This window comes from Podarcis pityusensis (assembly GCF_964106645.2).
Source record: "Podarcis pityusensis genome assembly, chromosome: 18".
NCBI lineage: Eukaryota > Metazoa > Chordata > Lepidosauria > Squamata > Lacertidae > Podarcis > Podarcis pityusensis.
This window is the reverse complement of record NC_138043.1, coordinates 2,004,470-2,031,483: the sequence shown is the minus strand read 5'-3', so window position 1 is coordinate 2,031,483 and position 27,014 is coordinate 2,004,470. Positions and strand designations below refer to the sequence as shown.

General features: G+C 50.3%; 1 protein-coding gene and 1 long non-coding RNA gene across 2 annotated transcripts in view; both read left to right on the top strand.

The window, feature by feature from the left end:
- Positions 1-23,083, top strand: part of NFIC (nuclear factor I C) — a gene marked incomplete at its 3' end in the record, with an annotated part of 59,441 nt that extends 36,358 nt beyond the window's left edge. Inside the window, exons 3-9 of the mRNA XM_080988564.1 lie at positions 7,053-7,127; positions 8,122-8,196; positions 10,064-10,187; positions 11,353-11,477; positions 15,059-15,181; positions 17,008-17,192; positions 22,766-23,083. Of these exons, the coding sequence (XP_080844690.1) occupies positions 7,053-7,127; positions 8,122-8,196; positions 10,064-10,187; positions 11,353-11,477; positions 15,059-15,181; positions 17,008-17,192; positions 22,766-23,083 (1,025 nt within the window). The remainder of the gene's footprint in view (positions 1-7,052; positions 7,128-8,121; positions 8,197-10,063; positions 10,188-11,352; positions 11,478-15,058; positions 15,182-17,007; positions 17,193-22,765) is intronic.
- LOC308467560 overlaps positions 1-27,014 on the top strand; it is a 212,134-nt gene that overhangs the window by 174,176 nt on the left and 10,944 nt on the right. The window lies entirely within an intron of this gene.

Sequence of the window (27,014 nt, the reverse complement as noted above, 5' to 3'; positions counted from 1 at the left end):
AGGCCTGGAAACGATGCCTTATGAGGAACGGCTAAGGGAGCTGGGCATGTTTAGCCTGGAGAAGAGGAGGTTAAGGGGTGATATGATAGCCAGGTTCAAATATATAAAAGGATGTCACATAGAGGAGGGAGAAAGGTTGTTTTCTGCTGCTCCAGAGAAGCGGACACGGAGCAATGGATCCAAACTACAAGAAAGAAGATTCCACCTAAACATTAGGAAGAACTTCCTGACAGTAAGAGCTGTTCGACAGTGGAATTTGCTGCCAAGGAGTGTGGTGGAGTCTCCTTCTTTGGAGGTCTTTAAGCAGAGGCTTGACAGCCATATGTCAGGAGTGCTCTGATGGTGTTTCCTGCTTGGCAGGGGGTTGGACTCGATGGCCCTTGTGGTCTCTTCCAACTCTATGATTCTATGATTTCTCTGACGAAAATAGGGACGTCCTATTCAGTCATCACCATAATAACAATTTTACTGTTTATACCCCACCCAACTGACTGGCTGTTCCCAACTCCTATAGTTGTAGTTATAATTTGTGGGTCACCATCTGATCTTATTCTGATCTTAATTTGAATTTAAGCTGTGTTTTAATCGATTGCTTGACTTTATGTTTTATGTTCTTTTTAGGGGGGGAGGGGAAAAACAGGGGGGAATGAGGATGATGTATTTTTGATCAATTATGTTGAAATCCCTAATAAAAAATATTTAATAATAATTTTTAAAAAACCACTTCCGGAATATTGTGCGTATAAAAAACAACCCGAAACTTTTGCAAATGGGACGAGGAAGGGAAAAGCTCCTGTCCTTTTCCTCTCCCTGCCTTTTCTCGCTTAGTTCCCCGTGAGACGCTTTGCTACGGACCGCGCCTCTTTGCCAACAAGTACCGGCCAGCGGCTCCGTTCCGGAACCGAAATGAAAAATATATCGAGAGAGAGGGTGTGTGTTGGTATGCTGGTGTGGAGACAACCCTCCCCTATTCCTGAGCCCAACGGCCTGGCGCCCTTCCCTCTCTCTTGGCAGGCAATTTGCCTCTTTGCACAGAGAGGAATTCTCCAAAAAAAATTGTCAAAAGATGGCTGCCAAGTGGGGAAGGAACTTTTCGGAACGGCGGCGGGTCGCGGGGTGTCCTTTCGCTGCTTGCAAAATGGCTGCTTGCAAACGGTTGCGCATGCATGCGCCGTCGCGCACGAGAGAGGAGGAGGAGGAGCTGCGGGGAGATAGCGGTTGGCATTTAGGACCATCCGGGAAAAGGCTGGAGGCCTGGAACGAGACTTTTTTTTTTTTGAAAATAAATATATATATATATATATAAGCTGCGAGAGCAAGAGCCAAAATTCCATGTCCAAAGTAAACAGCTGGCAAACTGTGTGTTCTTTTCGGTTGGAAGCCTCGTCTCTCTCTCTCTCTCTCTCTCTCTCTCTCTCTCTCTCTCTCTCTCTCTCTTTTCCACCCCCCCTTTCTCTTTCTCTCGTTTCCTCCCTCTTCTCCCTCCCTCGATTTAAAATAAATAAAATAAAATCCGATTCCCTCTCCTTTTGAGAGACTATGGAGCTAAGGGGAAAGAGAGAGGGAAGGGGGAAGAAAACAAAATTTTAAAAAAGAGATTTCCGCATGGTGGTTTGCCCACGTTGGCACATATTTTTTAAAAAAAGAAACAGCACTTTGGGTTATTTCGTCAGATTCTTGGGGCTCTTTGGAGTCCGTAGGGAATCGAGTTTGCCGACCGCAGCAATTGAGTGGTGTTTGGCACGTTTTCCCATGACTGTGTAGCAACCTTGACATTTTAACTTTAGGTTTGTTTTTGTGGTGGAGGGGCAAAGGCAATTTTGGGGGGGGGGGGTTCCTTTCCCTGCTCTCCACGTGGTCCGTTCTCCCCCCGCCCCATCCTCCTGCTGTTCCTCCCCATCTCCGAGGTTTCGAACTCGGCACAAAATGGCCGTTGGTGGGGTGGGTGGGGCGCCGTGGGCCAGCAGGGAAGGGGGAGGCTACAAAATGGCCTCCCCCTGGCTGCTGACACTCGCCACGTGTTGGGAAGGTGTGTAAACACTCCCCGTTTTGCTTTCAAATTCCCCCCCCCGGCACAAATTGTGCAAACACACTCCAACACCATGTCTGCATGCAAACAAAATTCGCACAAACAAAATGGAGGGGAACGGGACGACCACCCCATAATTTCCAGCCAAGGAAAAGCATGCCACATGTTTCCAAAATAATTTTTTTGGGGGGGGGGTGGCATTTTGTGATAGGGACGAACGAAAGGTACAGATGCAAAACGGGACGACCACCCCATAATTTCCAGCCAAGGAAAAGCATGCCACACATTTCCAGAACAAACAAAAAAATTTTTTTTTGGGGGGGTGCCATTTTGCGATAGGGACGAACCGAAGGTGCAGATGCAAAACGGCACCCTGAATGGGACGTTCTCGGGTCCCCGTCCTCGCCGGTAACCCTTTCCGTACAACCGCGGGACGGATCCGGACGGAGAGGCTGCGAAACGGGACGCCCAGGGAGGCCTGTGGGTTTTGGGAGCCCGAAAGTAAGCAAGCCTGCAAATCGGAGAGAGAGAGAGAGATGGAAAGAGATACGGGGAGGAGAAATATTTTGGCAGGGTGCTCTGGCGCCGGCCCAGTTCCCGAAGCCGGGAGTGAGCTGTGCAGATGAAAACAGGGGGCCAGGGTTTTGAAGGGAGAGTTCGGACAAACGCCATCGTTGGCAACTCTCCTGGACGGGTTATTCCTCCCCTTGTCGTCGTCTTTTTTGGCTCATGGTACCCGGCTGGGCACGGCCTCCGCGTTTTATTAACCACAGCTGAGCTCGAGTCTGCATAGCAGTTGCGCCGCTCTGTGCAGGTGAGCGCTGTTTTAAAAACAGAAAAGAAATGGGAATCAGGCCCTGTTTCCCAGGGGCAGCCCAGGATTCGCAGAAGCCGTCCCGGTTTCCGATCCGACCCCCAAAATGTCCCGTTAGTAATTTCGATACACACGCACGCCCTCCCAACGTTTGCATTCATATTTCAAGATGGCTGCTGCTGAAAGACTCTGAGATTTGAATTGAGTATGCCCGCCGTGTCTCTGCACGAGTCCCTGATCTTGCAATCGGAAGGTCTGTTCAGAACAGAAACTCATGCCGAAGCAATAGGCAAACCCTCCAAGCGTCCCTATTTTTCAGGGACAGCCCCGGATTTACTGAAGCCGTCCCGGTTTCTGATCTGACCCCGGAGTGTCCCTTAGGCCGCCTCTATTTTAATTGGAGTAATGTTTGAAGGTGTGGAGTTATTTTTCTTATATTCCACTAATAAAATATTTTTTAAAAAGAGGAAATAAGTAACTATGGAACCCTGAGAAGATCTCCGAAGGCAGCCCCGTAGAGGGAAGGGTTTTTTGATGTTTGATGTTTTATTATGCTTTTATATGTGTTGGAAGCTGCCCAGAGTGGCTGAGGCAACACAGTCGGAGAAGTGGAGTATAAATAAGAAAAGGATGATGATGTTGGAATAGGTAAAGGTAAAGGGACCCCTGACCATTAGGTCCAGTCGTGGCCAACTCTGGGGTTGTGGCGCTCATCTTGCTTTACTGGCTGAGGGAGCCGGCGTACAGCTTCCGGGTCATGCGGCCAGCAGGACTAAGCCGCTTCTGGCGAACCAGAGCAGCGCACGGAAACGCCGTTTACCTTCCCGCTGGAGTGGTACCTATTTATCCACTAGCACTTTGACGTGCTTTGGAACTGCTAGGTTGGCAGGAGCAGGGACCGAGGAACGGGAGCTCACTCCGTCATTGCGGGGATTCGAACCGCCGACCTTCTGATCGGCAAGTCCTAGGCTCTGTGGTTTAACACACAGAATAGGACACCCCTATTTTCATTGGAGAAATGTGGGAGGGTATGGAAAAGGACATCAGCATTCGACAACCGAGGTCCTGCTGTACTTCAAAGGTGATTATAAACATAACATAAAAACTTAAAAAGATTAAAAACAAGGACAAACGGTTAAAAGCAACCACAGTGGTCCCTTGGTTCTCAAACGCCTTGGTACTCAAACAACTTGGAACCCAAACACTGCAAACGGTTTGCAAACTTTTTCCGGAAGCAGAACGTGCTCCGATTTGTTACACTGAGGTCTGTTTTTGCTATTTATTTTGCGTTTTTGCAGCGTTTTATTTTTGTGACACTGTGGAACCCAGTTCGGTTACTGACGGATTGATTGTGTGACTGCAGTACATTGTTTGTTGCTTTCATTTTATGGATCGACGTTCTCGCCAGATAGCGAAATCCATGTTAAATTGCTGTTTTAGGAGTTGTTTTTAAAAGTCCAAAACGGATTAATCCGTTTCTCATTCCTTTCTATGGGAAAGCAGCATGCCTTGGTTTTGGAACGCTTTGGTTTCGGAATGGAATTTCCGGAACGGATTAAGTTTGAGAACCAAGGCACCACTGTAGAAAGGAGGTAGCCTCAATTCATTGTGTTGTTGTTTAGTCGTTTGCTCGTGTCCGCCTCTTGGTGACCCCCTGGACCAGAGCACGCCAGGCCCTCCTGTCTTCCACTGCCTCCCGCAGTTTGGTCAAACTCATGCTGGTAGCTTCGAGAACACTATCCCACATCTCGTCCTCCGTCGTCCCCTTCTCCTTGCGCCCTCCATCTTTCCCAGCATCAGGGTCTTTTCCAGGGAGTCTCCTCTTCTCCTGAGGTGGCCAAAGTCTTGGAGCCTCAGCTTCAGGATCTGTCCTTCCAGTGAGCACTCAGGGCTGATTTCCTTCCGAATGGAGAGGTCTGATCTTCTTGCAGTCCATGGGACTCTCCAGAGTCTCCTCCAGCACCAGAATTCATTGTGTACCATCAATAATTTTTAAGTATCTAGTAGGGTCTCAGCTGCTCCCTCTCCCCCCCCCCCACGGCCACATCTATGACACCCATGGAAAGAAAGACCCCGGTTCAAAAAACGACTCCTGGTTCAAGGATCAGCAGGGAACGTGCTGATTTCTGCAGAGAAAGAGGGGTTTACATGTGGGGCGTTTTGTCTGTGGCTGGGGGGCTGAGAAAGAGCAGAGCCTCGGCTGGCAGAGTGGAGTGGGGGGGGCGGTTGTCTAATCCAGGATGCTACTAGGAAATATTAGTGCTGAGCTCAGCGTCTGCTCTGCTGACGGCCCGGAGAGCCTGATTATTTTTAGATAAGATGGAAAGCCTGGAACGGAGAGTTCTGGGCTACAGCCCGGCCGAGGCGTGAGCTGTGTTTCTGATGAAGGAGGGAGGAGGGGGCCGGCGAGTCGGGTGTGGGGAGGCGAGTTGCTGCAGTGGGTGAGTTTTTTCTCCCCACCTCTCTCTGCACGGAGAGTCCCCGTGGCTCTCCCTTCAAGGAAGGCCCGGTCCGGCGCGCGCACACGCAAAAACTGCAGCAGAAAGTCACCTGGTTACAACGCAATCTCACCCAAGCATTTAAGCCCAGGGTTTTGCAACCTTTTTGGGCCCACGGCTCCCTTGAACTACAGTGGTACCTCAGGTTAAGTACTTAATTCGTTCCGGAGGTCCGTTCTTAACCTGAAACTGTTCTTAACCTGAAGCACCACTTTAGCTAATGGGGCCTCCCGCTGCTGCCGCCCAATTTCTGTTCTCATCCTGAAGCAAAGTTCTTAACCCAAGATACTATTTCTGGGTTAGCAGCATCTGTAACCTGAAGCGTATGTAACCCAAGGTACCACTGTATAGGCTAAACAAGCTCCAGCTTAGGGCCCCACTGTCTTGGCCCCCCCAAAAAAATTTAAAGGGGAAAAAAAACTTGATGTATATTTCCAAAATATAAGATAAGAAACAAATACAGTGGCACCTCGGGTTAAGTACTTAATTCGTTCCGGAGGTCCGTTCTTAACCTGAAACTGTTCTTAACCTGAAGCACCACTTTAGCTAATGGGGCCTCCTGCTGCTGCCGCGCCGCCGGAGCACAATTTCTGTTCTCATCCTGAAGCAAAGTACAGTGGTGCCTCGCAAGACGAAATTAATCCGTTCCGCGAGAGTCTTCGTCTAGCGGTTTTTTCGTCTTGCGAAGCAACCCTATTAGCGGCTTAACGGATTAGCGCTATTAGCGGTTTAGCGGCTATTAAAGGCTTAAAGGCTTAGCGGATTAGCTGCTAAAAGGCTATTAAAGGCTATTAAAGGCTTAGCAGATTAGATAAAGGGGGGGGGGAGCGAAAAAAAAATCTCTAGACTCGCAAGACATTTTCGTCTTGCGAAGCAAGCCCATAGGGAAATTCGTCCTGCGAAGCAACTCAAAAACGGAAAACCCTTTCGTCTAGTGGGTTTTCCGTCTTGCGAGGCATTCGTCTTGCGGGGCACCACTGTACTTAAGCCGAGGTACTATTTCTGGGTTAGCGGAGTCTGTAACCTGAAGCGTATGTAACCTGAAGCGTATGTAACCCGAGGTTCCACTGTACATTTGTCTGTGGCACAACTGTGGGGCTCAGGAGCCCAGTTAGGTCTCCCCTTCCCTGCAGAGCTGGCAGCCCCTCACCCTTTTTCGAACCCCCCTCCCTTGTGGAGCGTTCCCTCAGCCTCCTCTCCCCTTTCCACCTTGTTGCTTTCTCATCTCGGTCGGCGGAAAGATTGGACTGTTGGCTGCCCCGGATATAGAGTCCCGTCAAAGATCAGCCATTGAGGAGGCAGCTGATTCAGTCCGCATTTAACGCCAAGCTTATCTCGCTAAACCACAGAGCCTAGGACTTGCAGATCGGAAGGTCGGCGGTTCGAAACCCCGCAATGACGGGGTGAACTCTGTACCCATTTATCTACTTGCACTTTGACGTGCTTTCGAACTGCTAGGTTGGCAGGAGCAGGGACCGAGCAACGGGAGCTCACCCCGTCGCAGGGATTCGAACCGCCGACCTTCTGATCGGCAAGCCCTAGGCTCTGTGGTTTAGACCACACGCCACCCGCATCCCGGTTTCTTTAAGCTAAAAAGTCCCAAATGCTGTTTTCGGATCTCTGAAGGGATTTCGATGTGAGGTAATCAGAGATATCATTAGCCCGGGCCGTTTGCAGTCGCAAAGCTCACGCCTCCATCTTTCCTTTTCAGATTCAGATCAAAGCAGTAGCCCCAGGACGGGAATCGGCTCTGACCAGGAGGACAGCAAGCCCATCATCACGTTGGGTGAGTCAAGGAATGCTCAGCGCACAAAAGTGGGAAGAGGAGAAACGTCTTATGTCCCTATAGCAGGGATGGGAGGAGAACGCCATGCCGCTGGCATCATTCCTGACAGTTGGCCAAGCTGTCGGCTGGGGCTGATATGAGTTGGAGTCCCGCAAGCTCTGGAGACCCCATGCTCCCTGTTTTTCCTCTAAGGCGTTCTTCTTTCCTCAAGAGGGAATTCCTCTTCTAAACAAGAGGCATTCCTCCGTCTCTCGCAAGGAAACGGTACCTCTTAGGTCAGGTATGTGGGTATCTGAGGGCCTTGAGATGCTACAACTCCCATCATCCTTGCTCCCTGGCCATCCTGGCTACGGAAGCATCCCTGATTCTTAGGAGGGAATGCCTCTGCTAAACAGGGAGTACCTAAACAGAGATTATCTCCTGTAAACAGAGAATACCTCTTCTAAACAGGGAGTGCTTCTTCTAGACAGAGGATAGCTCTTCTAAACAGAGAGTACCTCCTTTAAACAGAGAATACCTCCTCTAAACAGAGAATGCCTCTTCGAAACAGGGAGTGCTTCTTCGAAACAGGGAGTGCTTCTTCTAGACAGAGAATACCTCCTCTAAACAGGGAATACCTCTTCGAAACAGGGAGTGCTTCTTCTAAACAGAGGATATCTCCTCTAAACAGAGAATACCTCCTCTAAACAGAGAATACTTCCTCTAAACAGAGAATACCTCCCCTAAAGAGAGAATACCTCCCCTAAACAGAGAATACCTCCTCTAAACAGAGAATACCTCCTCTAAACAGAGAATACCTCCCCTAAACAGAGAACGCCTCCTCTGAACAAGGAGTGCTTCTTCTAAACAGGGAATGCCTCCTGTTTCATCCTGGCAATTTATTTATTTTTAATAAAAAGGAAAGCGAAGCATCTAGTTTGTGCATCCCTGTTTCAATTCCTCCCAGGTCGTTATGCTGCCCGTGCTCAATTAATCTCTCCCCCTTTTTCCGCAGACGCGACAGATTTCCAAGAGAACTTCGTCACGTCCGGGGTGTTCAGCGTCACGGAGCTGATCCAAGTTTCCCGGAGTGAGTAGGCCTCTTTTTGTTGCTTGTGGTATAGCTGGCCTTCGTGAAAACCTGGCCTGAGGTTCTGGCCTGAGGTTTGCATTGTGCCGGCAGAGTAACTTTTGCACAAGCAGTCTTGCACTCTGCAGCTGCGCGATCATAATTGTGCAAGGAGGAATTGCTGCTCCAGTCCATGTCGACAAAACTGATTTGATTCCTAGCCGTGATTCAAGATGGTGTCCAGTTCGGGCAGAGTAAACTCCTTTGTTTTGCTTCTGTTCTTTTTTTATTTTGTTTTTAAGGGAATCAGAAAGTATGCGAGCAGGAATTGACAAATAGACAGCTGAGGGAGCAGAGGAAAGAAAAGAGGGGGGATATATAAATTGAAAATAACTTGGGGAGACCTAAGAAATGGGGTGTGAACTGGAAATAAATAATGCGACTTCCGGTTGGCCGTGCGATTAATGGCGGACGGGAGCTCTTTTTTGAAAAGAAAAAAAGGAAATAAATAATGCAATATAAAGCAATAAACGGGAAAGAAGGAACAGCAACTTAATAGACGGAAGCCAACTTAATGGGGAAATTGCATTACGTTTGGTGTCGTTTGGTGTCGATTTGCTAAATAACTGGAAAACTAATACAAATAATTTGGAAAGGAAGAAAAGATTTGCGCCCAGTTCTGCCCAAACACTGATGCAAAGCTGTCTGCTCGAGCCCAGGGGGCGTCCCGTCAGATTTGGTTGAAATCGTTACAGTGGCAGGTTCGACCCGCCATCTTGATCCCAGCGAGATCCCGGAGGAAACGCGTTCCTCGAACTCAGGACCCACCTGGCCAGGGACGAAAGGCTTTCCTCTCGGCAAACTGGAGCCCCCCCCCAATGCACAGCTCGTTGACCCCCTCCCCCCTTTTTAACATAATTTTAATTTTTTTATTGACGCAAAATGTTATTTTTTTTATTGACACAAATCCATAACTTGCTCAGAAAGAGCGTCGACCTTCTTCCCTCCCTCTTTCTGACTTCCACATATCTTTAACGGATTCGTCGCATTTCTATAACCACCTTATATCTTCTTTTAACATTCACCCTCTTATATGTAAATCACCTCCTTAATTTCACGTCACCAAACCTTTCAAGTCAAGCCTACAAACGTTTTCAGGTGTTTGCCATTTTCTTTCAAACAAACTCTAAATTTGCTCCAGTCCTTTTGAAACAGTTCGTCGCGCCGATTCTGGATCTTCCCCATCAGCTTTGCCAACTCCACATACAGTGGTACCTCGGGTTACGGACGCTTCAGGTTACAGAATCCGCTAACCCAGAAATAGTACCTTGGGTTGAGAACTTTGCTTCAGGATGAGAACAGAAATTGTGCTCTAGCAGCGCGGCGGCAGCAGGAGACCCCATTAGCTAAAGTGGTGCTTCAGGTTACGAACAATTTCAGGTTAAGAACGGACCTCTGGAACGAATTAAGTACCGTATTTTTCGCTCTATAAGATGCACCAGATGACAAGACGCACCTAGTTTTTGGAGGAGGAAAACAAGAAAAAAAATATTCTGAATCTCAGAAGCCAGAACAACAAAAGGGATCACTGCGCAGCGAAAGCAGCAATCCCTCCTGCTGTTCTGGCTTCTGGGACAGCTGCGCAGCCTGCATTCGCTCCATAAGACGCACACACATTTCCCCTTACCTTTTAGGAGAGAAAAAGTGAGTCTTATAGAGCAAAAAATACGGTACTTAACCCGAGGTACCACTGTATTCAACCATCTTTATCTGCAAACTTCCAGAGTAGGGAGTTCCTGCTGCTTCCATCTCTGGGCCAAAAGTATTCTTGCAGCTGTTGTGGCGTACATAAACAAAGGTTGACCCCCTTTCTCTGCCTTCTCCGCAGCGCCGGTGGTGACGGGCACAGGGCCAAATTTCTCCCTTGGGGAGCTGCAGGGGCACCTCGCCTACGACTTGAACCCCTCGAGTACGGGCATGAGGAGGACGCTCCCCAGCACTTCCTCCAGCGGGTGAGTCCGGGCTTGGAGTTGTGGCACTGTGTTCCCATCCTTTCATCGCCTTCCCTTGCTAACCCGTCCTTCCCACAGCCTTCTCCTAGTGAGCACCGCAACCCCAGAGTCAGCCACAACTGGACCTAATGGTCAGGGGTCCCTTTACCTTTAACATGGGGATTAGTAAAGGCAAAGGGACCCCTGACCACTAGGTCCAGTCGTGGCCGACTCTGGGGTTGCAGCGCTCATCTCGCTTTATTGGCCGAGGGAGCCGGCGTACAGCTTCCGGGTCATGTGGCCAGCAGGACTAAGCCGCTTCTGGCGAACCAGAGCAGCGCACGGAAGCGCCGTTTACCTTCCCACCAGAGCGGTACCTCTTTATCTACTTGCACTTTGACGCAGCGGCGTAGTGTGGGTTGTCAGCACCCAGGGCAAGGCAAGTAATTTGCGCCCCCTAACCCGGGGCAAGGCAAATAATTTGCGCCCCCTAACCTGCCGCCGCTGCCAGCTTCTTCTTGCTGCTGCCTGGGCTGGTCTGGTGTGGTTCTCTCCCGCGCTCAGCGCTGCGCTGGGCGGCCGCTGCACTGTCCCTCCCCCAGATAGTCCCTCACTCTCTCTCCGCACCGCACGCCTGGCACCCACCCCCTCCACAGTGGGCGGCGACCCAGCGGCTCCGATCGGATTCGCACAGCCAGCACTGCAGTGAGAGAGAGAGAGTGAGTGAGCCAGGTAGGGGCAGAGAGCTGCGAGTGCGAGCGCGCCCCCCCAGATGTTGCACCCAGTGCGGCCGGCCCCCCCTGCACCCCCCACACTACACCACTGCTTTGACGTGCTTTCGAACTGCTAGGTTGGCAGGAGCAGGGACCGAGCAATGGGAGCTCACCCCGTTGCGGGGATTCGAACCGCCGACCTGCTGATTGGCAAGTCCTAGGCTCTGTGGTTTAACCCACAGCGCCACCCACGTCCCTAACCTGGGGATTAGCAGCTAATAAAAGTTTGGGTTCTCTTTTGTTCGGGGCTTCTATCTTGTTCTGCCTGGTGGCAGGTGGGAGTCCTGTCTCAACAGTCTTCAGTCAAGACCAAGCCGACTGGCTGCTGTTTTGCTCCGGTATTCCTGGCTGGTGTCCTTGTTTTTTTAACAACCCAAACGCTAACTGCTCTTCCCCCTTCTGCCTCACCTCAGGAGTAAACGTCATAAGTCTGGCTCGATGGAGGACGACTTGGACGGCAGCCCGGGGGGCGAATATTACACGTCGCCCAGCTCCCCCACGAGTAGCAGCCGAAATTGGACGGAAGACATGGAAGGGGGTAAGTCGGAGGGGAGCCGGGCCGCCCCGAAACCTTCAGGAAGCCAAACACTTGTCAGGGGCTGCACCTTCCTGAGAAGAGGAGGGCAGTTTAGATTTAGAGCAGGGGGTTGCAGAAGGGCACAGGCCAGAGGCTACAGAGTGGAGAAGCTGGGAAATATTGGGGGAGCAGTAGGAACGAATTAATCTTTATTTGCGTCAGCCATCAGCTGCAGCAATAAAACAACAATACGATATACAAAGATTCGAAATAAAAAAGTCAATTATATAGAATGCATTTTGAATCAAGAGTCAAAGAGTGGATCTTATTCTGATCGCCGCAGCTAAAAGCCTTGCCACTTTTGCTGTCACCTGCTCATCTTGATCTGCCAAGAGAAAGGATACTGGGGCAGTGGCTGGGCAACCCGGGATGGACGATAAAAGAGGGGTGATAATCTCATTCCTCAAGTCTTTATCAAGAGGGCAAGCCAGAAGGGCATGTGGCACCGATTCGGGACGGCCGTCTCTACAGGGACATAAGTGTTTCTCGTGTGGAATCGGCAAATTCCATTCAGAAAATGGAGAAACGCCTCGGAAGCCTGTTGTTGTTAGTCATGTCCGCCTCTTCGTGACCCCCTGGACCAGAGCACGCCAGGCACTCCTGTCTTTCACTGCCTCCCGCAGTTTGGTCAAACTCATGCTGGTAGCTTCGAGAACACTGTGCCACCATCTCGTCCTCCGTCGTCCCCTTCTCCTTGTGCCCTCCATCTTTCCCAGCATCAGGGTCTTTTCCAGGGAGTCTTCTCTTCTCATGAAGTGGCCAAAGTCTTGGAGCCTCAGCTTCAGGATCTGTCCTTCCAGTGAGCACTCAGGGCTGATTTCCTTCCGAATGGAGAGGTTGGCTCTTCCTGCAGTCCATGGGACTCTCAAGAGTCTCCTCCAGCACCATAATTCAAAAGCATCCATTCTTCAGCCATCACCCTTCTTTATGGTGTTCGACCTCTGAGGCATGTTCAAAAACATTCCGGGTTTCCGGCGTCCAGGTTTTGAATCGTTCAGCTTCCAAAGCGCTCGAAAAAGCGAGTTTCCGCTGTACAATTACTATACCTAATCATTCAGATGCCGAATTATATAATTAGGTGGGTCCCACCCCCTGCATGGTAGAATGAATGGTTTGCTTTTTTTTACTTAATTTCTGCATTCCAAAATCTTATCCATCTCAATCAAAACCCATTCAAAAATTATTATTTTTATTATTAGCTAGCACAGGTATCCCCAACAGTATCTTTCAGCATTTGGCTGGTGAGGAAGCCCCAACATTCCCCTATTGTTAGTTTGCAAATCTATCCCCAAAAGTAAAAAGGCAAAGGGACCCCTGACCATTAGCTCCTGTCGTGGCCGACTCTGGGGTTGCGGCGCTCATCTCGCTTTATTGGCCGAGGGAGCCGGCGTACAGCTTCCGGGTCATGTGGCCAGCAGGACTAAGCCGCTTCTGGCGAACCAGAGCAGCGCAAGGAAATGCCGTTTACCTTCCCGCCGGAGTGGTACCTATTTATCTACTTGCGTTTTGACGTGCTTTTGAACTGCTAGGTTGGCAGGAGCAGGGACTGAGCAACAGGAGCTCACCCCGTCATTGTGGGGATTCGAACCGCCGACGTTCTGATCAGCAAGCCCTAGGCTCTGTGGTTTAACCCACAGCGCCACCCACGTCCTGTCCCCAAAAGTATCTTTCTGCATTTGGCTGGTGGGGAACGTCAGGGATTCCCCACCCCTGCTCTCCCAGCCGGCTGTGGTTTCCCCTCCAGCGAGAGACGTGTTCGGAACCTCTGCGAGAAGAGGTTTATCTCAATCCCCGGACTGGATGTTCTGGTTCTAAAATCCTTCTCAATGAACGTCTGGGAGAGAGCTAAACCCTTTAGTGGCGCCGCGTAAAACGACTGCCCCAGATAAATCGCTGCCTGGAGGGCAGGGGCTAAGCCGAGAGGGGATTAACCCTCTCTCTGCCCTGTCTTCCACCCCGTTGCCAGAAGGACGTTGGAGATGGCAGGAGTTGCCAGCCTTCTTAAGCTCAGGGGCATGTGGGTGCCAGCCCTCTGGTCAGTTGGTCCCCTCTGCATGGTGTCACACACAGTGTCAGATTTACGTATAAGGAGGGGAAGTGATTTAGGAGCCCGGCCAGTGATGTCAAAGTTCTTCCACGTATTCATAAATTTAATTTTTTAGAAAGATTTTTTTTAAAAAAATGGCATTCTGTGTGAGCCATCGCTTATGCACCATATTTTTCGCTGCATAAGACGCACCTAGTTTTTGGAGGAGGAAAACAAGAAAAAAATATTCTGAATCCCAGAAGCCAGAACAGCAAGAGGGATCGCTGCGCAGCGAAAGCAGCAATCCCTCTTGCTGTTCTGGCTTCTGGGATAGCTGCGCAGCCTGCATTCGCTCCATAAGACGCACACACATTTCCCCTTACTTTTCAGGAGGGAAAAAGTAAGTCTTATAGAGCAAAAAATACAGTATTTTCCATTTTTATATCGTCATATTATTCAGTGAACTGAGACCTGCAGGTTTGGGGCGGTATACAATTTTCATAAATCCTCATCCTCATCATTGATCTTGGGAGTTTTAAAAATTATTTTTTAGGCTTGCCCAAGACTCAGACAGAGCTGCGACAGGTAGGCTCTTTAATTCTCAAGGTCGTGGGTTTGAGCAAATGATTCCTGCATTGCAAGGGGTTGCAGAATAGATTATCTTGAATGGTTCCTTCCAAACTCAACCGTTCTCTCCCATCTCCTCCAAGTGTCCTATTTTTCCAGGGACAGTCCCGGAATTACAGAAGCCGGTTTCTCTTCTGCCATTGAATGGTGGATGAGTTTCATGAAATATAGCTGCGCCGAACCTGATATTCAGTACTGGATTTACGTATAAGCTAAACAAGCTCTAACTTAGGGCCCCGCTCTCTTGGGGACGTCCAAAAAAATTTAAAGGGGAAAAAACTGGATGCACACCTCCAAAATGCAAGATAGAAAACCAATAAAATAAAACCTACATACAGCGTTTTGTGTTGTGTGGGCTCCTTAGGATGTAAGTCATGGGCCCCGCCTGCTCCCTAAAATATCACTGGTTTGCTCCTTTCTATATATAGGGTGCCTACATTCTGAACGTGCAAATGGCTTTTACAAGTATTGAAGATATAGGGGGAAGAGAGAAATATGAGCATAGGGGGGGTGATTAGAATACGGAGTTGATAAATGAATGAAACCGTAGAAGGGGAGGAAGGGAAGTCGATGGTTGTGAATGTTACGGCTGTATTCATTGAAATGCAAAAAAAAAAAAAGTAATATAAATCAGGCATAGGCAAACTCCAGCCCTCCAGATGTTGGGGACTACGATTCCCATCATCCCTGAACACTGGTCCTGTTTGTTAGGGATGATGGGAATTGTAGTCCCAAACAGGCCAGAGTTTGCCTATGCCTGGTATAAATAATAAAAATTAAAAAATTAATAGGTGCCTTGGAAAGCATACTTAGAGGGCACAAGGTGCAGAACTTAGGGGGCCTATTGCTGCAGATAAACACGTCAACTCTTCCTCAAATTCCTCCCCAGGGATTTCTCCGAAAAAGCCAGACATGGACAAGTCTCCCTTCAACAGTCCGTCTCCGCAAGATACTTCGCCTCGGCTGAGCAGTTTTACGCAACACCACCGTCCCGTCATCGCCGTACACAGCGGTAGGTTGGGGGTCACCAAGGAAGGGGGGAAAATAAGGCAGGAAAGTTCTCCCTAAAGCTGGAATGTGTCACTTCGGGTTCGTGTGTCTGTGTTGCAGGGAAGCCGTCTCATTTTGAAACCCCTCGCAAGGAGAAGAGTAACAGAGTCCTTGCACTACTAGCTTTCTGCTTGCAGACTCTCAAGATATACCGTATTTTTCACTCCATAAGACGCACCAGACCATAAGACGCACCTAGTTTTTGGAGGAGGAAAACAAGGAAAAAAATATCCTGAATCTCAGAAGCCAGAACAGCAAGAGGGATCGCTGCGCAGCGAAAGCAGCAATCCCTCTTGCTGTTCTGGCTTCAGCGATAGCTGCGCAGCCTGCATTCGCTCCATAAGACGCACACGCATTTCCCCTTACTTTTTAGGAGGGAAAAGTGAGTCTTATAGAGCGAAAAATACGGTATGTAATTCCTCAGTCCCAGCCGTCCAAATTGGCACAGCCCACCTCTGTTTTTTGACTGAGGTTGCTTCCGGCACAACTTTCTAAAGCCCTTTCTTTCTCCTAAGGACGTTCTCTCCACTGTTCCCATCAGGGGGCTTTGAGCATCCTCAGCAAACTACAGTTCCCAGAATTCTTTTCTGCAGCAAACGACCCTGTGATCCTCAGCCGATAAATTTAATAAGCGTAATTTAACAAAAGCAGCATTTCCTGCTGCGCATGAGGTGGGAAGAGAAATGCTCCATCTTTGACCAGGAATGAGGGAAAACACCTGTGCCCCCACCCGGTTGCCATATGTCCTCTTTTTCCAGGACACGTCCTCCTTTTCGGGATTAAAGTAGCCGGGCGGATTTTTTAAAAATTGACTTTCCCAAGGAGAGCGGAGAGCAGGGAGGCGAGGTTGTAGAGGGAAAGAAGGCCGTGGCGGTGGTCTCTGCAGAGGCGCCCCAGGCGGGGGTCCGGGGGTGTCGCGGCGAGGCGGGCCACCCAGTCTCTTCTCTACCTGACAAGACAGAAGTACTGTTTTGGGGGGACAGGAGGCGGGCAGGTGTGGAGGATTGCCTGGTCCTGAATGGGGTCACTGTGCCCCTGAAGGACCAGGTGTGCAGCCTGGGAGTCATTGGACAGCTGTCCATGGAGGCGCAGGTCAATTCTGTGTCCAGGGCAGCTCCATCTGGTACACAGGATGAGACCCTCCCTGCCCGAAGACTGGCTGGCCAGAGTGGTGCATGCTCTAGTTACCTCTCGTTTGGACTACTGCAATGCGCTCTCTGTGGGGCTACCTTTGAAGGTGACCTGGAAACTACAACTAATCCAGAATGTGGCAGCTAGACTGGTGACTGGGAGCGGCTGCCGAGACCATATAACACCGGTCTTGAAAGACCTACATTGGCTCCCAGTACGTTTCCGAGCACAGTTCAAAGTGTTGGTGCTGACCTTGAAAGCCCTAAACGGCCTCCGTCCTGTATATCTGAAGGAGCGTCTCCACCCCCATCTTCCAGCCGGGACACCGGGGTCCATCTCCCGAGGGCCTTCTGGCGGTTCCCTCCCTGCAAGAAGCAAAGCTACAGGGAACCAGGCAGAGGGCCTTCTCGGTAGTGGCGCCCACCCTGTGGAACGCCCTCCCATCAGATGTCAAGGAAATAAACAACTCTCTGACTTTTAGAAGACATCTGAAGGCAGCCCTGTTTAGGGAAGCTTTTAATGTTTGATGTATTACAGTAGTTTAATATTTTTTTGGAAGCCGCCCAGAATGGCTGGGTATAAATAATAAATTATTATTATTATTATTATTATTATTATTATTATTATTATTATTATATTATCTGTCGCCCCCTGCAGGTATCGCCCGAAGCCCTCACCCATCCTCCGCGCTACATTTCCCCACCACCTCAATCCTGCCCCAAACGGCCTCCACTTACTTCCAACACACAGCCATACGGTACCCGCCCCACCTGAACCCTCAAGACCCTCTGAAAGACCTCGTCTCGCTGGCCTGCGACCCGTCCAATCAGCAGCCGGGACCGGTAAGGAACCGCCGATCTCGTCCCCGTGTGGTTCTGGGGTTCAGGGGAAGTCCTGGGACTTGCCAACTCGGCGGTCTCGCTCAACTCGCTCGTCTCAAGGCCACCGTAGATACCGCACCACTGCCCCTCTCCCCTGCGCGGTTTTCCCTCACCCTCTTGAGGACTAGCGGATTGTTTGGGCTGCGCTGTGGCGGTTTCCGAGCGGCCATGTGTAGAAATGCGCATTACGCCAGGCTGAAACTTCCCGAACCTTTGGGAGGTTGCAAGGTGGTTAGATTGGTCTCAACTAGGGCCAGGGCCTTTTCAGTACTGGCCCCAACTTGGTGGGAAGCTCTGTCCTAAGAGACCAGGGCCCTGCGGGACTTGACATCTTTCCGCAGGGCCTGCAAGACAGAGCTGTTCCGCCTGGTCTTTGGTTTGGACTCAGTCTGACCTTTATGTTTCCCTCCCCTTATTATTACCGTATTTTTCGCTCTATAAGACGCACCAGACCACGAGACGCACCTACTTTTTGGAGGAGGAAAACAAGAAAAAAAATATTCTGAATATCAAAAGCCAGAACAGCAAGAGGGATCGCTGCGCAGCGAAAGCAGCAATCCCTCTTGCTGTTCTGGCTTCTGGGATAGCTGCGCAGCCTGCATTCGCTCCATAAGACGCACACACATTCCCCCTTACTTTTTAGGAGGGAAAAAGTGAGTCTTATAGAGCAAAAAATACGGTAATTATTATTATGTTTTTACTGTAATTTTACTGGTGTTAGCCGCCCTGAGCCCGGCTCTGGCTGGGGAGGGCGGGGTATAAATAAAATTTATTATTATTATTAAAAGGGAGCTGTCTGTGCGTCAGGACAGGCGGTGTCGACGGCGAAAAAGGAGGCTCCCTTGCCCGTGTTGGGGCGCACAGATATCTAATGGGGGCGACAGCAGCACTCCCTTGACTTCCCTTCGTCTGGCAGCTGGCAGCTTTGGAGTTTCCCATAATGCCCCGGGACACTTGCTGCATTTTGGGCGTATGACACCTTGTTCCGGGGTGTAATACAGTGGTTCAGTGTGTCGTGGCACCCTGGGGTGCCTTGAATGATGCTCTGGGGTGCTGCTGGCAACAAGGGAGGGTGTTCAAAAAAAGGGTGAGGGGCTGCCAGCTCTGCAGGCAAGGGGGGGGACAAAGCTGGGCTCCTGAGCCCCACAGGGGTGCCACAGAAATAATGGCGTGGGTCAAGGGAGCCGCGGCTTAGAATCTACAAGAGCAAAAGCACGACACACAAGGAAAGGGGAACCAGGAGGGCAGAGGAAAAACTCAAGCTCGGGAACCGGTTCTTAACCAGGGGATTGTTATAAGGACCAACAGGTGTGAGAAAGGGGGGCATTGCTTACACAGAAGATGGGATAGATCAGGGGTCAGCAAGGCTTAGTCCATCAGCTTAAAGGTAAAGGTAAAGGGACCCCTGACCATTAGGTCCAGTCGTGGCCGACTCTGGGGTTGTGGCACTCATCTCGCTTTATTGGCCGAGGGAGCCAGCGTACAGCTTCCGGGTCATGTGGCCAGCAGGACTAAGCCGCTTCTGGCGAACCAGAGCAGCGCACGGAAACGCCGTTTACCTTCCCGCCGGAGTGGTACCTATTTATCTACTTGCACTTTGACGTGCTTTCGAACTGCTAGGTGGGCAGGAGCAGGGACCAAGCAACGGGAGCTCACCCCGTCATTGCGGGGATTCGAACCGCCGACCTTCTGATCGGCAAGCCCTAGGCTCAGTGGTTTAACCCACAGCGCCACCCGCGTCCCTTCAGTCCATCAGCTTAGTTTGCCATTATTCTCTGGTAGGGACTTTATCTTTTTTCCGTCTCTGGGCTAGTAACATCCGTGCGGCAGTCGTTGCATAGCCAGATTATTGCCTTCCAAAGCAACTCCTCTATTCTGAACTTTTAAAAACAGAGAGTGTAATGTTGGTGGGCAACAAAAGAGGTTTAAAGACTGTCTCAAGGCAAATCTAAAAAATGTAGCATAACTGGGAAACACTGGCCTGCGAGCGCTCCAGTCGGAGAACAGCCTTGACCAAAGGTGTCGTGGGCTTTAAAGACACTCGAACTCAGGACGCAAGGGAGAAACGTGCCAAGAGGAAGGCACACTTGGCAAACCCTCACCGGGGTCAACTCCCGCCTGGAAACCTATGTCCCCACTGTGGAAGGACGTGGGGATCCAGAATTGGCCTCCACAGTCACTTACGGACTTACGGTTAAGACCGTGTTTATGGAAGACAACTGGCTATGAGGGATCGCCGAAAGGAGAAGTAGAAAGATTGGGTTCGATCGCAGCGAGACGGGGCAGCGGCGCAGTGTGTTACAAGAAGGGGAAAGCCAGAGGGAGATTTCGGACTGCTTTGAAGCTGGGAATCTCCAGCAATCTCCAAATCAAACTCTCCTTGCCTTCTGCAACCATCACAGAAACACACACACACACACAGAGACGGGTCTGGCAGTCAATATGCATAACATATAAAGGCATCTTTGATGTGATTCTTGCTCTGCTGCAAGGCTGCTCTCCACCCTGGTGGGCTCCCAGCTCCATCACCAGCAGGTGGTCCCATCAAAGGAGTACCTACCAACTGCTCAGGCTGCCTGCAGGGCAGCTGGGGGGGGGGGGAAATAGAGGAGGCCTGACCCCCCACCTCCCAAAAACACACACTGCATTTACGAGCCAACGTTACCTGTGAAAAAACTTTTGTTGTTTAGTGGTGTCCGCCTCTTCGTGACCCCCTGGACCAGAGCATGCCAGGCACTCCTGTCTTCCACTGCCTCCCGCAGTTTGGTCAAACTCAAGCTGGCAGCTTTGAGAACACTGTGCCACCATCTCGTCCTCTGTCGTCCCCTTCTCCTTGTGCCCTCCATCTTTCCCAACATCAGGGTCTTTTCCAGGGAGTCTTCTCTTCTCCTGAGGTGGCCAAAGTCTAGGAGCCTCAGCTTCAGGATCTGTCCTTCCAGTGAGCACTCAGGGCTGATTTCCTTCAGAATGGAGAGGTTTGATCTTCTTGCAGTCCATGGGACTCTCAAGAGTCTCCTCCAGCACCAGAATTCAAAAGCATCCATTCTTTGGCGATCAGCCTTCTTTGTGGTCCAGCTCTCACTTCCATATTTGCTCCTGTTTTATTTCCTTGGGTATTGTCTCCCTGCATAGGGTTGAAGTGCGTCTGGGTTTTCCTGGATCTATCCGGAATACCAGGGAAAACCAGTCTTTGTTTTTGCCTCCCCCCCCCATTAAAATACAGTCATCCCAAACAGAATCCGTTCCAGAAGTCCGAAAACATTCAGCGACTGAGGCAGGGCTTCCGATTGGCTGCAGGAGCTTTCTGCGCACAATCGGAAGACGCACCAGACATCCGGCTTCCAAAAAATGTTCAAAAACTGGAACACTTTTCCTGGTTTGTGGTGTTTGGGAACCAAGGCGTTTGGGAACCAAGGTGTTTGAGAACCAAGGCATTTGAGAACCAAGGCATTTGAGAGCCAAGGTACCGCTGTATACAGAGGATAAAGGAAAAAAGTTAAATTACATTTTGGGGGTTCGGATCAATGGTCAAATGGTGGGTCTTATTCTAATCGCTCCAGCTAAAAACCTTGCAACTTTTGCTATCTATCGCCTGTTCATCTTGATCTGCCAAGCGAATGGAGAGTGGAACAGTGGTTGGGCGACCCGGAATGGACAATAAAAGAGGGGTGATAACTTCACTCCTCAAATATTTGTAAAGAGTCGGAAGGCCGGAAGGACATGAGCTGCCGATTCGCGACTGCCATCTCCACAAAGATATAAGCGTTTTTCCCACTGGGGTTTTTTGGAATTGTCCCTGAAGGCGGTATATTCAGTCTTGTGAGAGTAAAAGCACGTCTATATTTTGGAATTATTAAGTTCTGCAAAGAGTCAAAATGTCTAGGTGGGGAATAGTCGTACCGTGGGCAGAATTCCCTTATTGTGGCCGAGTTGTTCTGTCGCTCGATATCGTTTAATTAAATTGCTTGCTTTACTAAAACCCAGCGTGAGTAGTCGTCGTGGGGATAAACCACAGGAGTGAAGTTTTGGGTAAACTATTTTAGTCCCGGCGCTCTCTTGCGACTCTAGAGGTAGTAGACCAGACAGATCTATATGTGTGTTTGTGAAAAAGTCCATGTAAGAAACTAGCCTACTGCATAAATTTGCATTTGTCGCCCCGCCCATTTTGCCTCTGGCCCCGCCCACTAGCGCCATGTGGTTTCCCCCTGCCCTTCTCATAAATATGGGGGGGGGGGTCCACAGATCGCTCCCCTCCCTCGATCTTTATTCCAGCTTTTGCAACTTCACCCTACTGATCCTAAAATAAAATAAAATAAAACGATAAAATAAAGGAATGCGTTTTCAAATGCCGCAAAGCAAAGCTTAACAGTCCAGCAATAGCCTTATGCCTAAATTCCACCACCATCACCAAATAATAATAATAATAATAATAATAATAATAATGATAATATTTATACCTCGCCCATCTGGCTGGGCTTCCCCAACCACTCTGGGCAGCTCCCAACAAAAATATAAAAGCACAATAAAATATCAAGCATTAAAAACTTCCCTAAACAGGGCTGCCTTCAGATCCCTTCTAAGAGTGAGATCGTTGTTTATTTCCTTGACATCGGAAGGGAGGGCGTTCCACAGGGCGGGCGCCACCACCGAGAAGGCCCTCTGCCTGGTTCCCTGTAACCTCGCTTCGCACAGGGAGGGAACCGCCAGAAGGCCCTCGGGAGATGGACCCAGGTGTCCGGGCTGGACGATGGGGGTGGAGATGCTCCTTCAGGGATACTGGGCCATTTAGGGCTTTAAAGGTCAGCACCAACACTTTGAATTATGCTCGGAAACGTACTGGGAGCCAATGTAGGTCTTTCAAGACCGGTGTTATGTGGTCTTCGCTCCCAGTCCCCAGCCTGGCAGCCGCGTTCTGGATTAGTTGCAGTTTCCGGGTCAGCTTCCAAGGTAGCCCCATGGAGAGCGCATGGCAGTTGTCCAAGCAAGAGATAACCAGAGCATGCACCACTCTGGCCAGACAGTCCGCAGGCAGGGAGGGTCTCATCCTGCGCACCAGATGGAGCTGCCCTGGACACAGAATTAACCTGCGCCTCCATGGATAGCCGTGAGTCCAGAATGACTCCCAGGCTGCACACCTGGTCCTTCAGGGGCACAGTGACCCCATTCAGGACCAGGGAATCCCCCACACCTGCCCGCCCCCTGTCCCCCAAAAACAGTCCTTCTGTCTTGTCAGGATTCAACCTCAATCTGTTAGCCGCCATCCATCCTCCAACCGCCTCCAGACCCTCACACAGGACCTTCACCGCCTTCACTGGTTCTGATTTAAAAGAACCTCGAAATACCGGCTGCCGGGCGGGGGTCACAAATGGGGACGCCGAGTTGAGCTGGCCAAGGTGCCCGTGTTCCCTGATCTTGCCCGGCCGCTGCCCCGTTTTTTCTAATTGGGGGGGTTCTCCACTGGGCGGCTCTTTTGAGGGCTCTGTTAACCAGCTTTGTGTCTCTTCTTTTGTCTTCCATCTTGTGTCCCCCCCTAGTTAAATGGAGGTGGACAAGTGAAGGTTCCCGGGCATTACCTTCCCACCCAGATGTTGGCGCCGCCGCCCCCCCCGGGTCTGCCCCGCCTGGCAATCTCACCCGACACCAAACCCATCGCGACAACTTCCGAGGGAGGGACTACTTCGCCGACGTCTCCCAGTAAGCAAGCCTCAAAATCGCCCCCCCCCAAACCCGATCCCGACTCCCGCCCGCCCGCCCCCTCCCAAATGTCCCAGCAGCTATGCCCACCCATGCCCAATTCCGCCCACCCACCCCCAATCCCCCAAATCCAGACATACTCACAGACTGCAGTCTAGCGTTTTCATTTTCCGGAGAGGGGTGGGATTCGAAGCATGGCAGCGTTTTTCATAGGAGGGGGCTGTTTTTTTCCAGGGGCGGCGGCACCGGAAGCAGCGGGGGAGATCTGGGTTCGAAACAGCGGCAGCCCCGACCTGCCAATGGGAAGGGCTTGGGCAAAGGGCCGGTTTAAAAAAAGGTTACCAGATTTTTTCTCAGCGAATCCGGGGACACTTTTTAACTTCAATAGGAATGATAGGGTTTTGTCTGGGGGCTGATTTGTAAATCCGGGGACTGTCCCCGGGAAACGGGGATGTCTTCTAACCTTAGTTTAGCAGCAGCCTTTGGCTATGTGCAATAAAACTGACTTACTGACTGACTGACTGTAACCTTAGCTTAAAACGCACCTGTTGAAATCAAAACAGTGTCCCTTCTGGTGGCCTGCAACTGAATAGTTTGCGCCTAAATAGAAGCTTTGCGGCTCGTCGATCCGAAACAGCCTCTTCCAGACTCAGATCTAGCCAAAGGAGCATCTGTGTAATGAAGGACTTGCATTGATTATTATTAATAATAATAATCCCCCACCCAACTGGCTGGGTTTCCCCAGCCACACTGGGCAGCTCCCAACAGAATATTAAAAAGGTAAAGCTAAAGGTACCCCTGCCCGTACGGGCCAGTCGTGTCCGACTCTAGGGTTGTGCGCCCATCTCACTTAAGAGGGCCAGCGCCGTCCGAAGACACTTCTGGGTCACGTGGCCAGCGTGACGAAGCTGCTCTGGCGAGCCAGCACCAGAGCAGTGCACGGAAACGCCGTTTACCTTCCCGCCGGAGCGGTACCTATTTATCTACTTGCACTTAGAGGTGCTTTCGAACTGCTAGGTGGGCAGGAGCTGGGACCGAAAGACGGAAGCTCACCCCGCCGTGGGGATTCGAACTGCCGACCATGCGATTGGCAAGCCCTAGGCACTGAGGTTTTATCCACAGCGCCACCCGCGTCCCCCTAATATTAAAAATATTAAAAATACCAAACATTAAAAACTTCCCTAAACAGGGCTGCTTTGAAGTGCCTTCTAAAAGTCAGAAAGCTGTTTATTTCCTTGACATCTGATGGGAGGGTGCCACCACCGAGAAGGCCCTCTGCCTGGTTCCCTGTAACCTCGCTTCTCGCAGGGAGGGAACCGCCAGAAGGCCCTCGGAGCTGGACCTGCTTACAATGGTCTCACATATAAATGATAGACTTTCCCCGTTCTTTTTCAAAGTCCTTGTCTTCTTGATTCCTGAGCTTCCCAGTTAATTTTGCCATTTTGGCATCATCCATCAACTTGGTTTGCCATTCTTATCTGGCCGGGGTTATCGCTTATTTCCATCTCTGGGCTAATAGCATCCTTGCGGCTGGGAATTCTTCTTAAATACCTGGCAGGGAACCTGTGACCCTTCAGATATTGCCAGACTCTCGCCATACCGTCCCTATGCTGTCTGGAACCGATGAGAACTGGTGCACAATGACCCTGTTTAATGAATGTTTCTTATAGCTTAAAAACAGAACACAGGTTTGCATCCTTTAACCCAAAAGCCCACACTGGAATCTAAAACAAAACTCATTCAGTTCCTCTGCCCTGAGCTAGGAATCCCAGAATCTTTTTACACAACCAGGCACTGTGATAAAGTCCCTTTTCATTTCCTTAAACCGCTGGAAACGATGGGAAACCACATAATAATTATATGAATGATAATTTGAACCCTGCCCAACTGACCGGGTTGCCACAGCCATGCTGGACGGCTTCCGACCCATATAAAACCAGAATAAAACTCAAGTGTTGGAAACTTCCCCATACAGGGCTGTCTTCAAAAAGTCAAATAGTTCTTTATTTCCTTGACATCTGACGGGAGGGCGTTCCACAGGGCGGGCGCCACCACCAAGAAGGCCCTCTGCTTGGTTCCCTGTAACCTCGCTTCTCGCAGGGAGGGAACCGCCAGAAGGCCCTCGGGAGATGGACCCCGGTGTCCGGGCTGAACGATGGGGGTGGAGACGCTCCTTCAGGGATACTGGGCCATTTAGGGCTTTCAAGGTCAGCACCGACACTTTGAATTGTGCTCGGAAACGTCCCGGGTGCCAATATAGGCAATGTTGTGTTTTGAGGCTGAGACACTGATCTAGATCTGTTTGCTTTGGCCTGTGTGGATTCTAAGTTGCCATTTTGGGGGGCCAGGCGGTTAGAAGCTTGTAGTTTTCAAGACGACTTTTTGGTTCCTGAAATTCATTCCGGTTGTACGGATGAAATAATGGCAGGTAGAATTCTGTAGGTTGTGTTGCTAGCGTGGGAAAACAGGCAAGGTTCAAGGATCCTTTATCCTGGCACCCAGGAATCTTCACTCGGTTGCAAAAGGAGCCTGGCGAATTTAGAACTCTGCCTGGGGCCAGTCCTGATCGTTCAGCCTCTCCCGCCTCGCAGGGTCGTTGTAGGATGGTAATGAGGAGCGTGAACACCACCTTGAGCTCTTTGAAAGATAAGGAGGCTACGGATGCAAGGGGGGGGGGGAGAAATAAAATAAAATCACTGATTGGCGCACTTGAGAGCCCGGCGGGCAGAGGGGGCAGCAGCAAATATTTCTGCTGCGCCCTCAGGGCAACTGCAAGGACAAGGAAGGAAGGAAGGGAAAGAAAGAGGAAGGAAGGGAGGAAGGAAGGAAGGGAAAGAAAGAGGAAGGAAGGAAGGAAGGAAGGAAGGAAGGAAGGAAGGAAGGAAGGGAAAGAAAGAGGAAGGAAGGGAGGAAGGAAGGAAGGGAAAGAAAGAGGAAGGAAGGGAGGGAGGAAGGAAGGAAGGAAGGAAGGAAGGAAGGAAGGAAGGAAGGAAGGAAAAGAAAGAGGAAGGGAGGGAGGGAGGAAGGAAGGGAAAGGAAGGAAGGAAGGAAGGAAGGAAGGAAGGAAGGAAGGAAGGAAGGAAGGAAAAGAAAGAGGAAGGAAGGGAGGGAGGAAGGAAGGGAAAGAAAGGAAGGAAGGAAGGAAGGAAAAGAAAGAGGAAGGAAGGGAGGGAGGAAGGAAGGGAAAGAAAGGAAGGAAGGAAGGAAGGAAGGGAGGGAGGGAGGGGGAGGGAGGGAAAGAAAGAGGAAGGAAGGAAGGGAAAGAAAGAGGAAGGAAGGAAGGAAGGAAGGAAGGAAGGAAGGAAGGAAGGAAGGAAAGTTTGTGGAAAGGCCTCCGCAGAGAGGCTGCCCTGGCGCCTTCATTACACAAAGTTTCTCTTGTCGTTTTGTCGTTTTCCTCCCGGTGCTTTTATCTCTACTTCCGCCCACAATTTACTTTGACTGTTAATATATGTAAATATATTATAAATAGGCTCCCCTTCTTCTATGACAAGTTCGTCATTTCGCTCTCTTAATTTCGCCGTCGGCTTTGCCGTTTCTGCACAGTCCATCCCTTTCGGCATTCTGCAGGCTCTTAAATGTGTTTGTGGGAAGGAGATGGGTTGTTTGTCGTTTTAACTGTTTGCTTGTGGTCTTTACCTCGTATTTTGTCCCGTGAGCTGCTCTGAGATTTTGTGATGAAGGGGGGAGCATATAAATGGAAGGAAGGAAGGAAGGAAGGAAGGAAGGAAGGAAGGAGAGGAAGGAAGGAAGGAAAGATAGGAAGGAAGGAAAGATAGGAAGGAAGGAAAGAAGGAAGGAAGGAAAATAAGAAGGAAGGAAGGATGGAAGGAAGATAAGAAGGAAGGAAGGAAGGAAGGAAGGAAGGAAGGAAGGAAGGAAGGAAGGAAGGAAGGAGAGAGGGAGAGGAAGGAAGGAAAGATAGGAAGGAAGGAAGGAAGGAAGGAAGGAAGGAAGGAAGGAAGATAAGAAGGAGGGAAGGAAGGAAGGAAGGAAGGAAGGAAGGAAGGAAGGAAGGAGAGAGGGAGAGGAAGGAAGGAAGGAAGGAAGGAAGGAAGGAAGGAAGGAAGGAAGGAAGAAAGAAGGAAG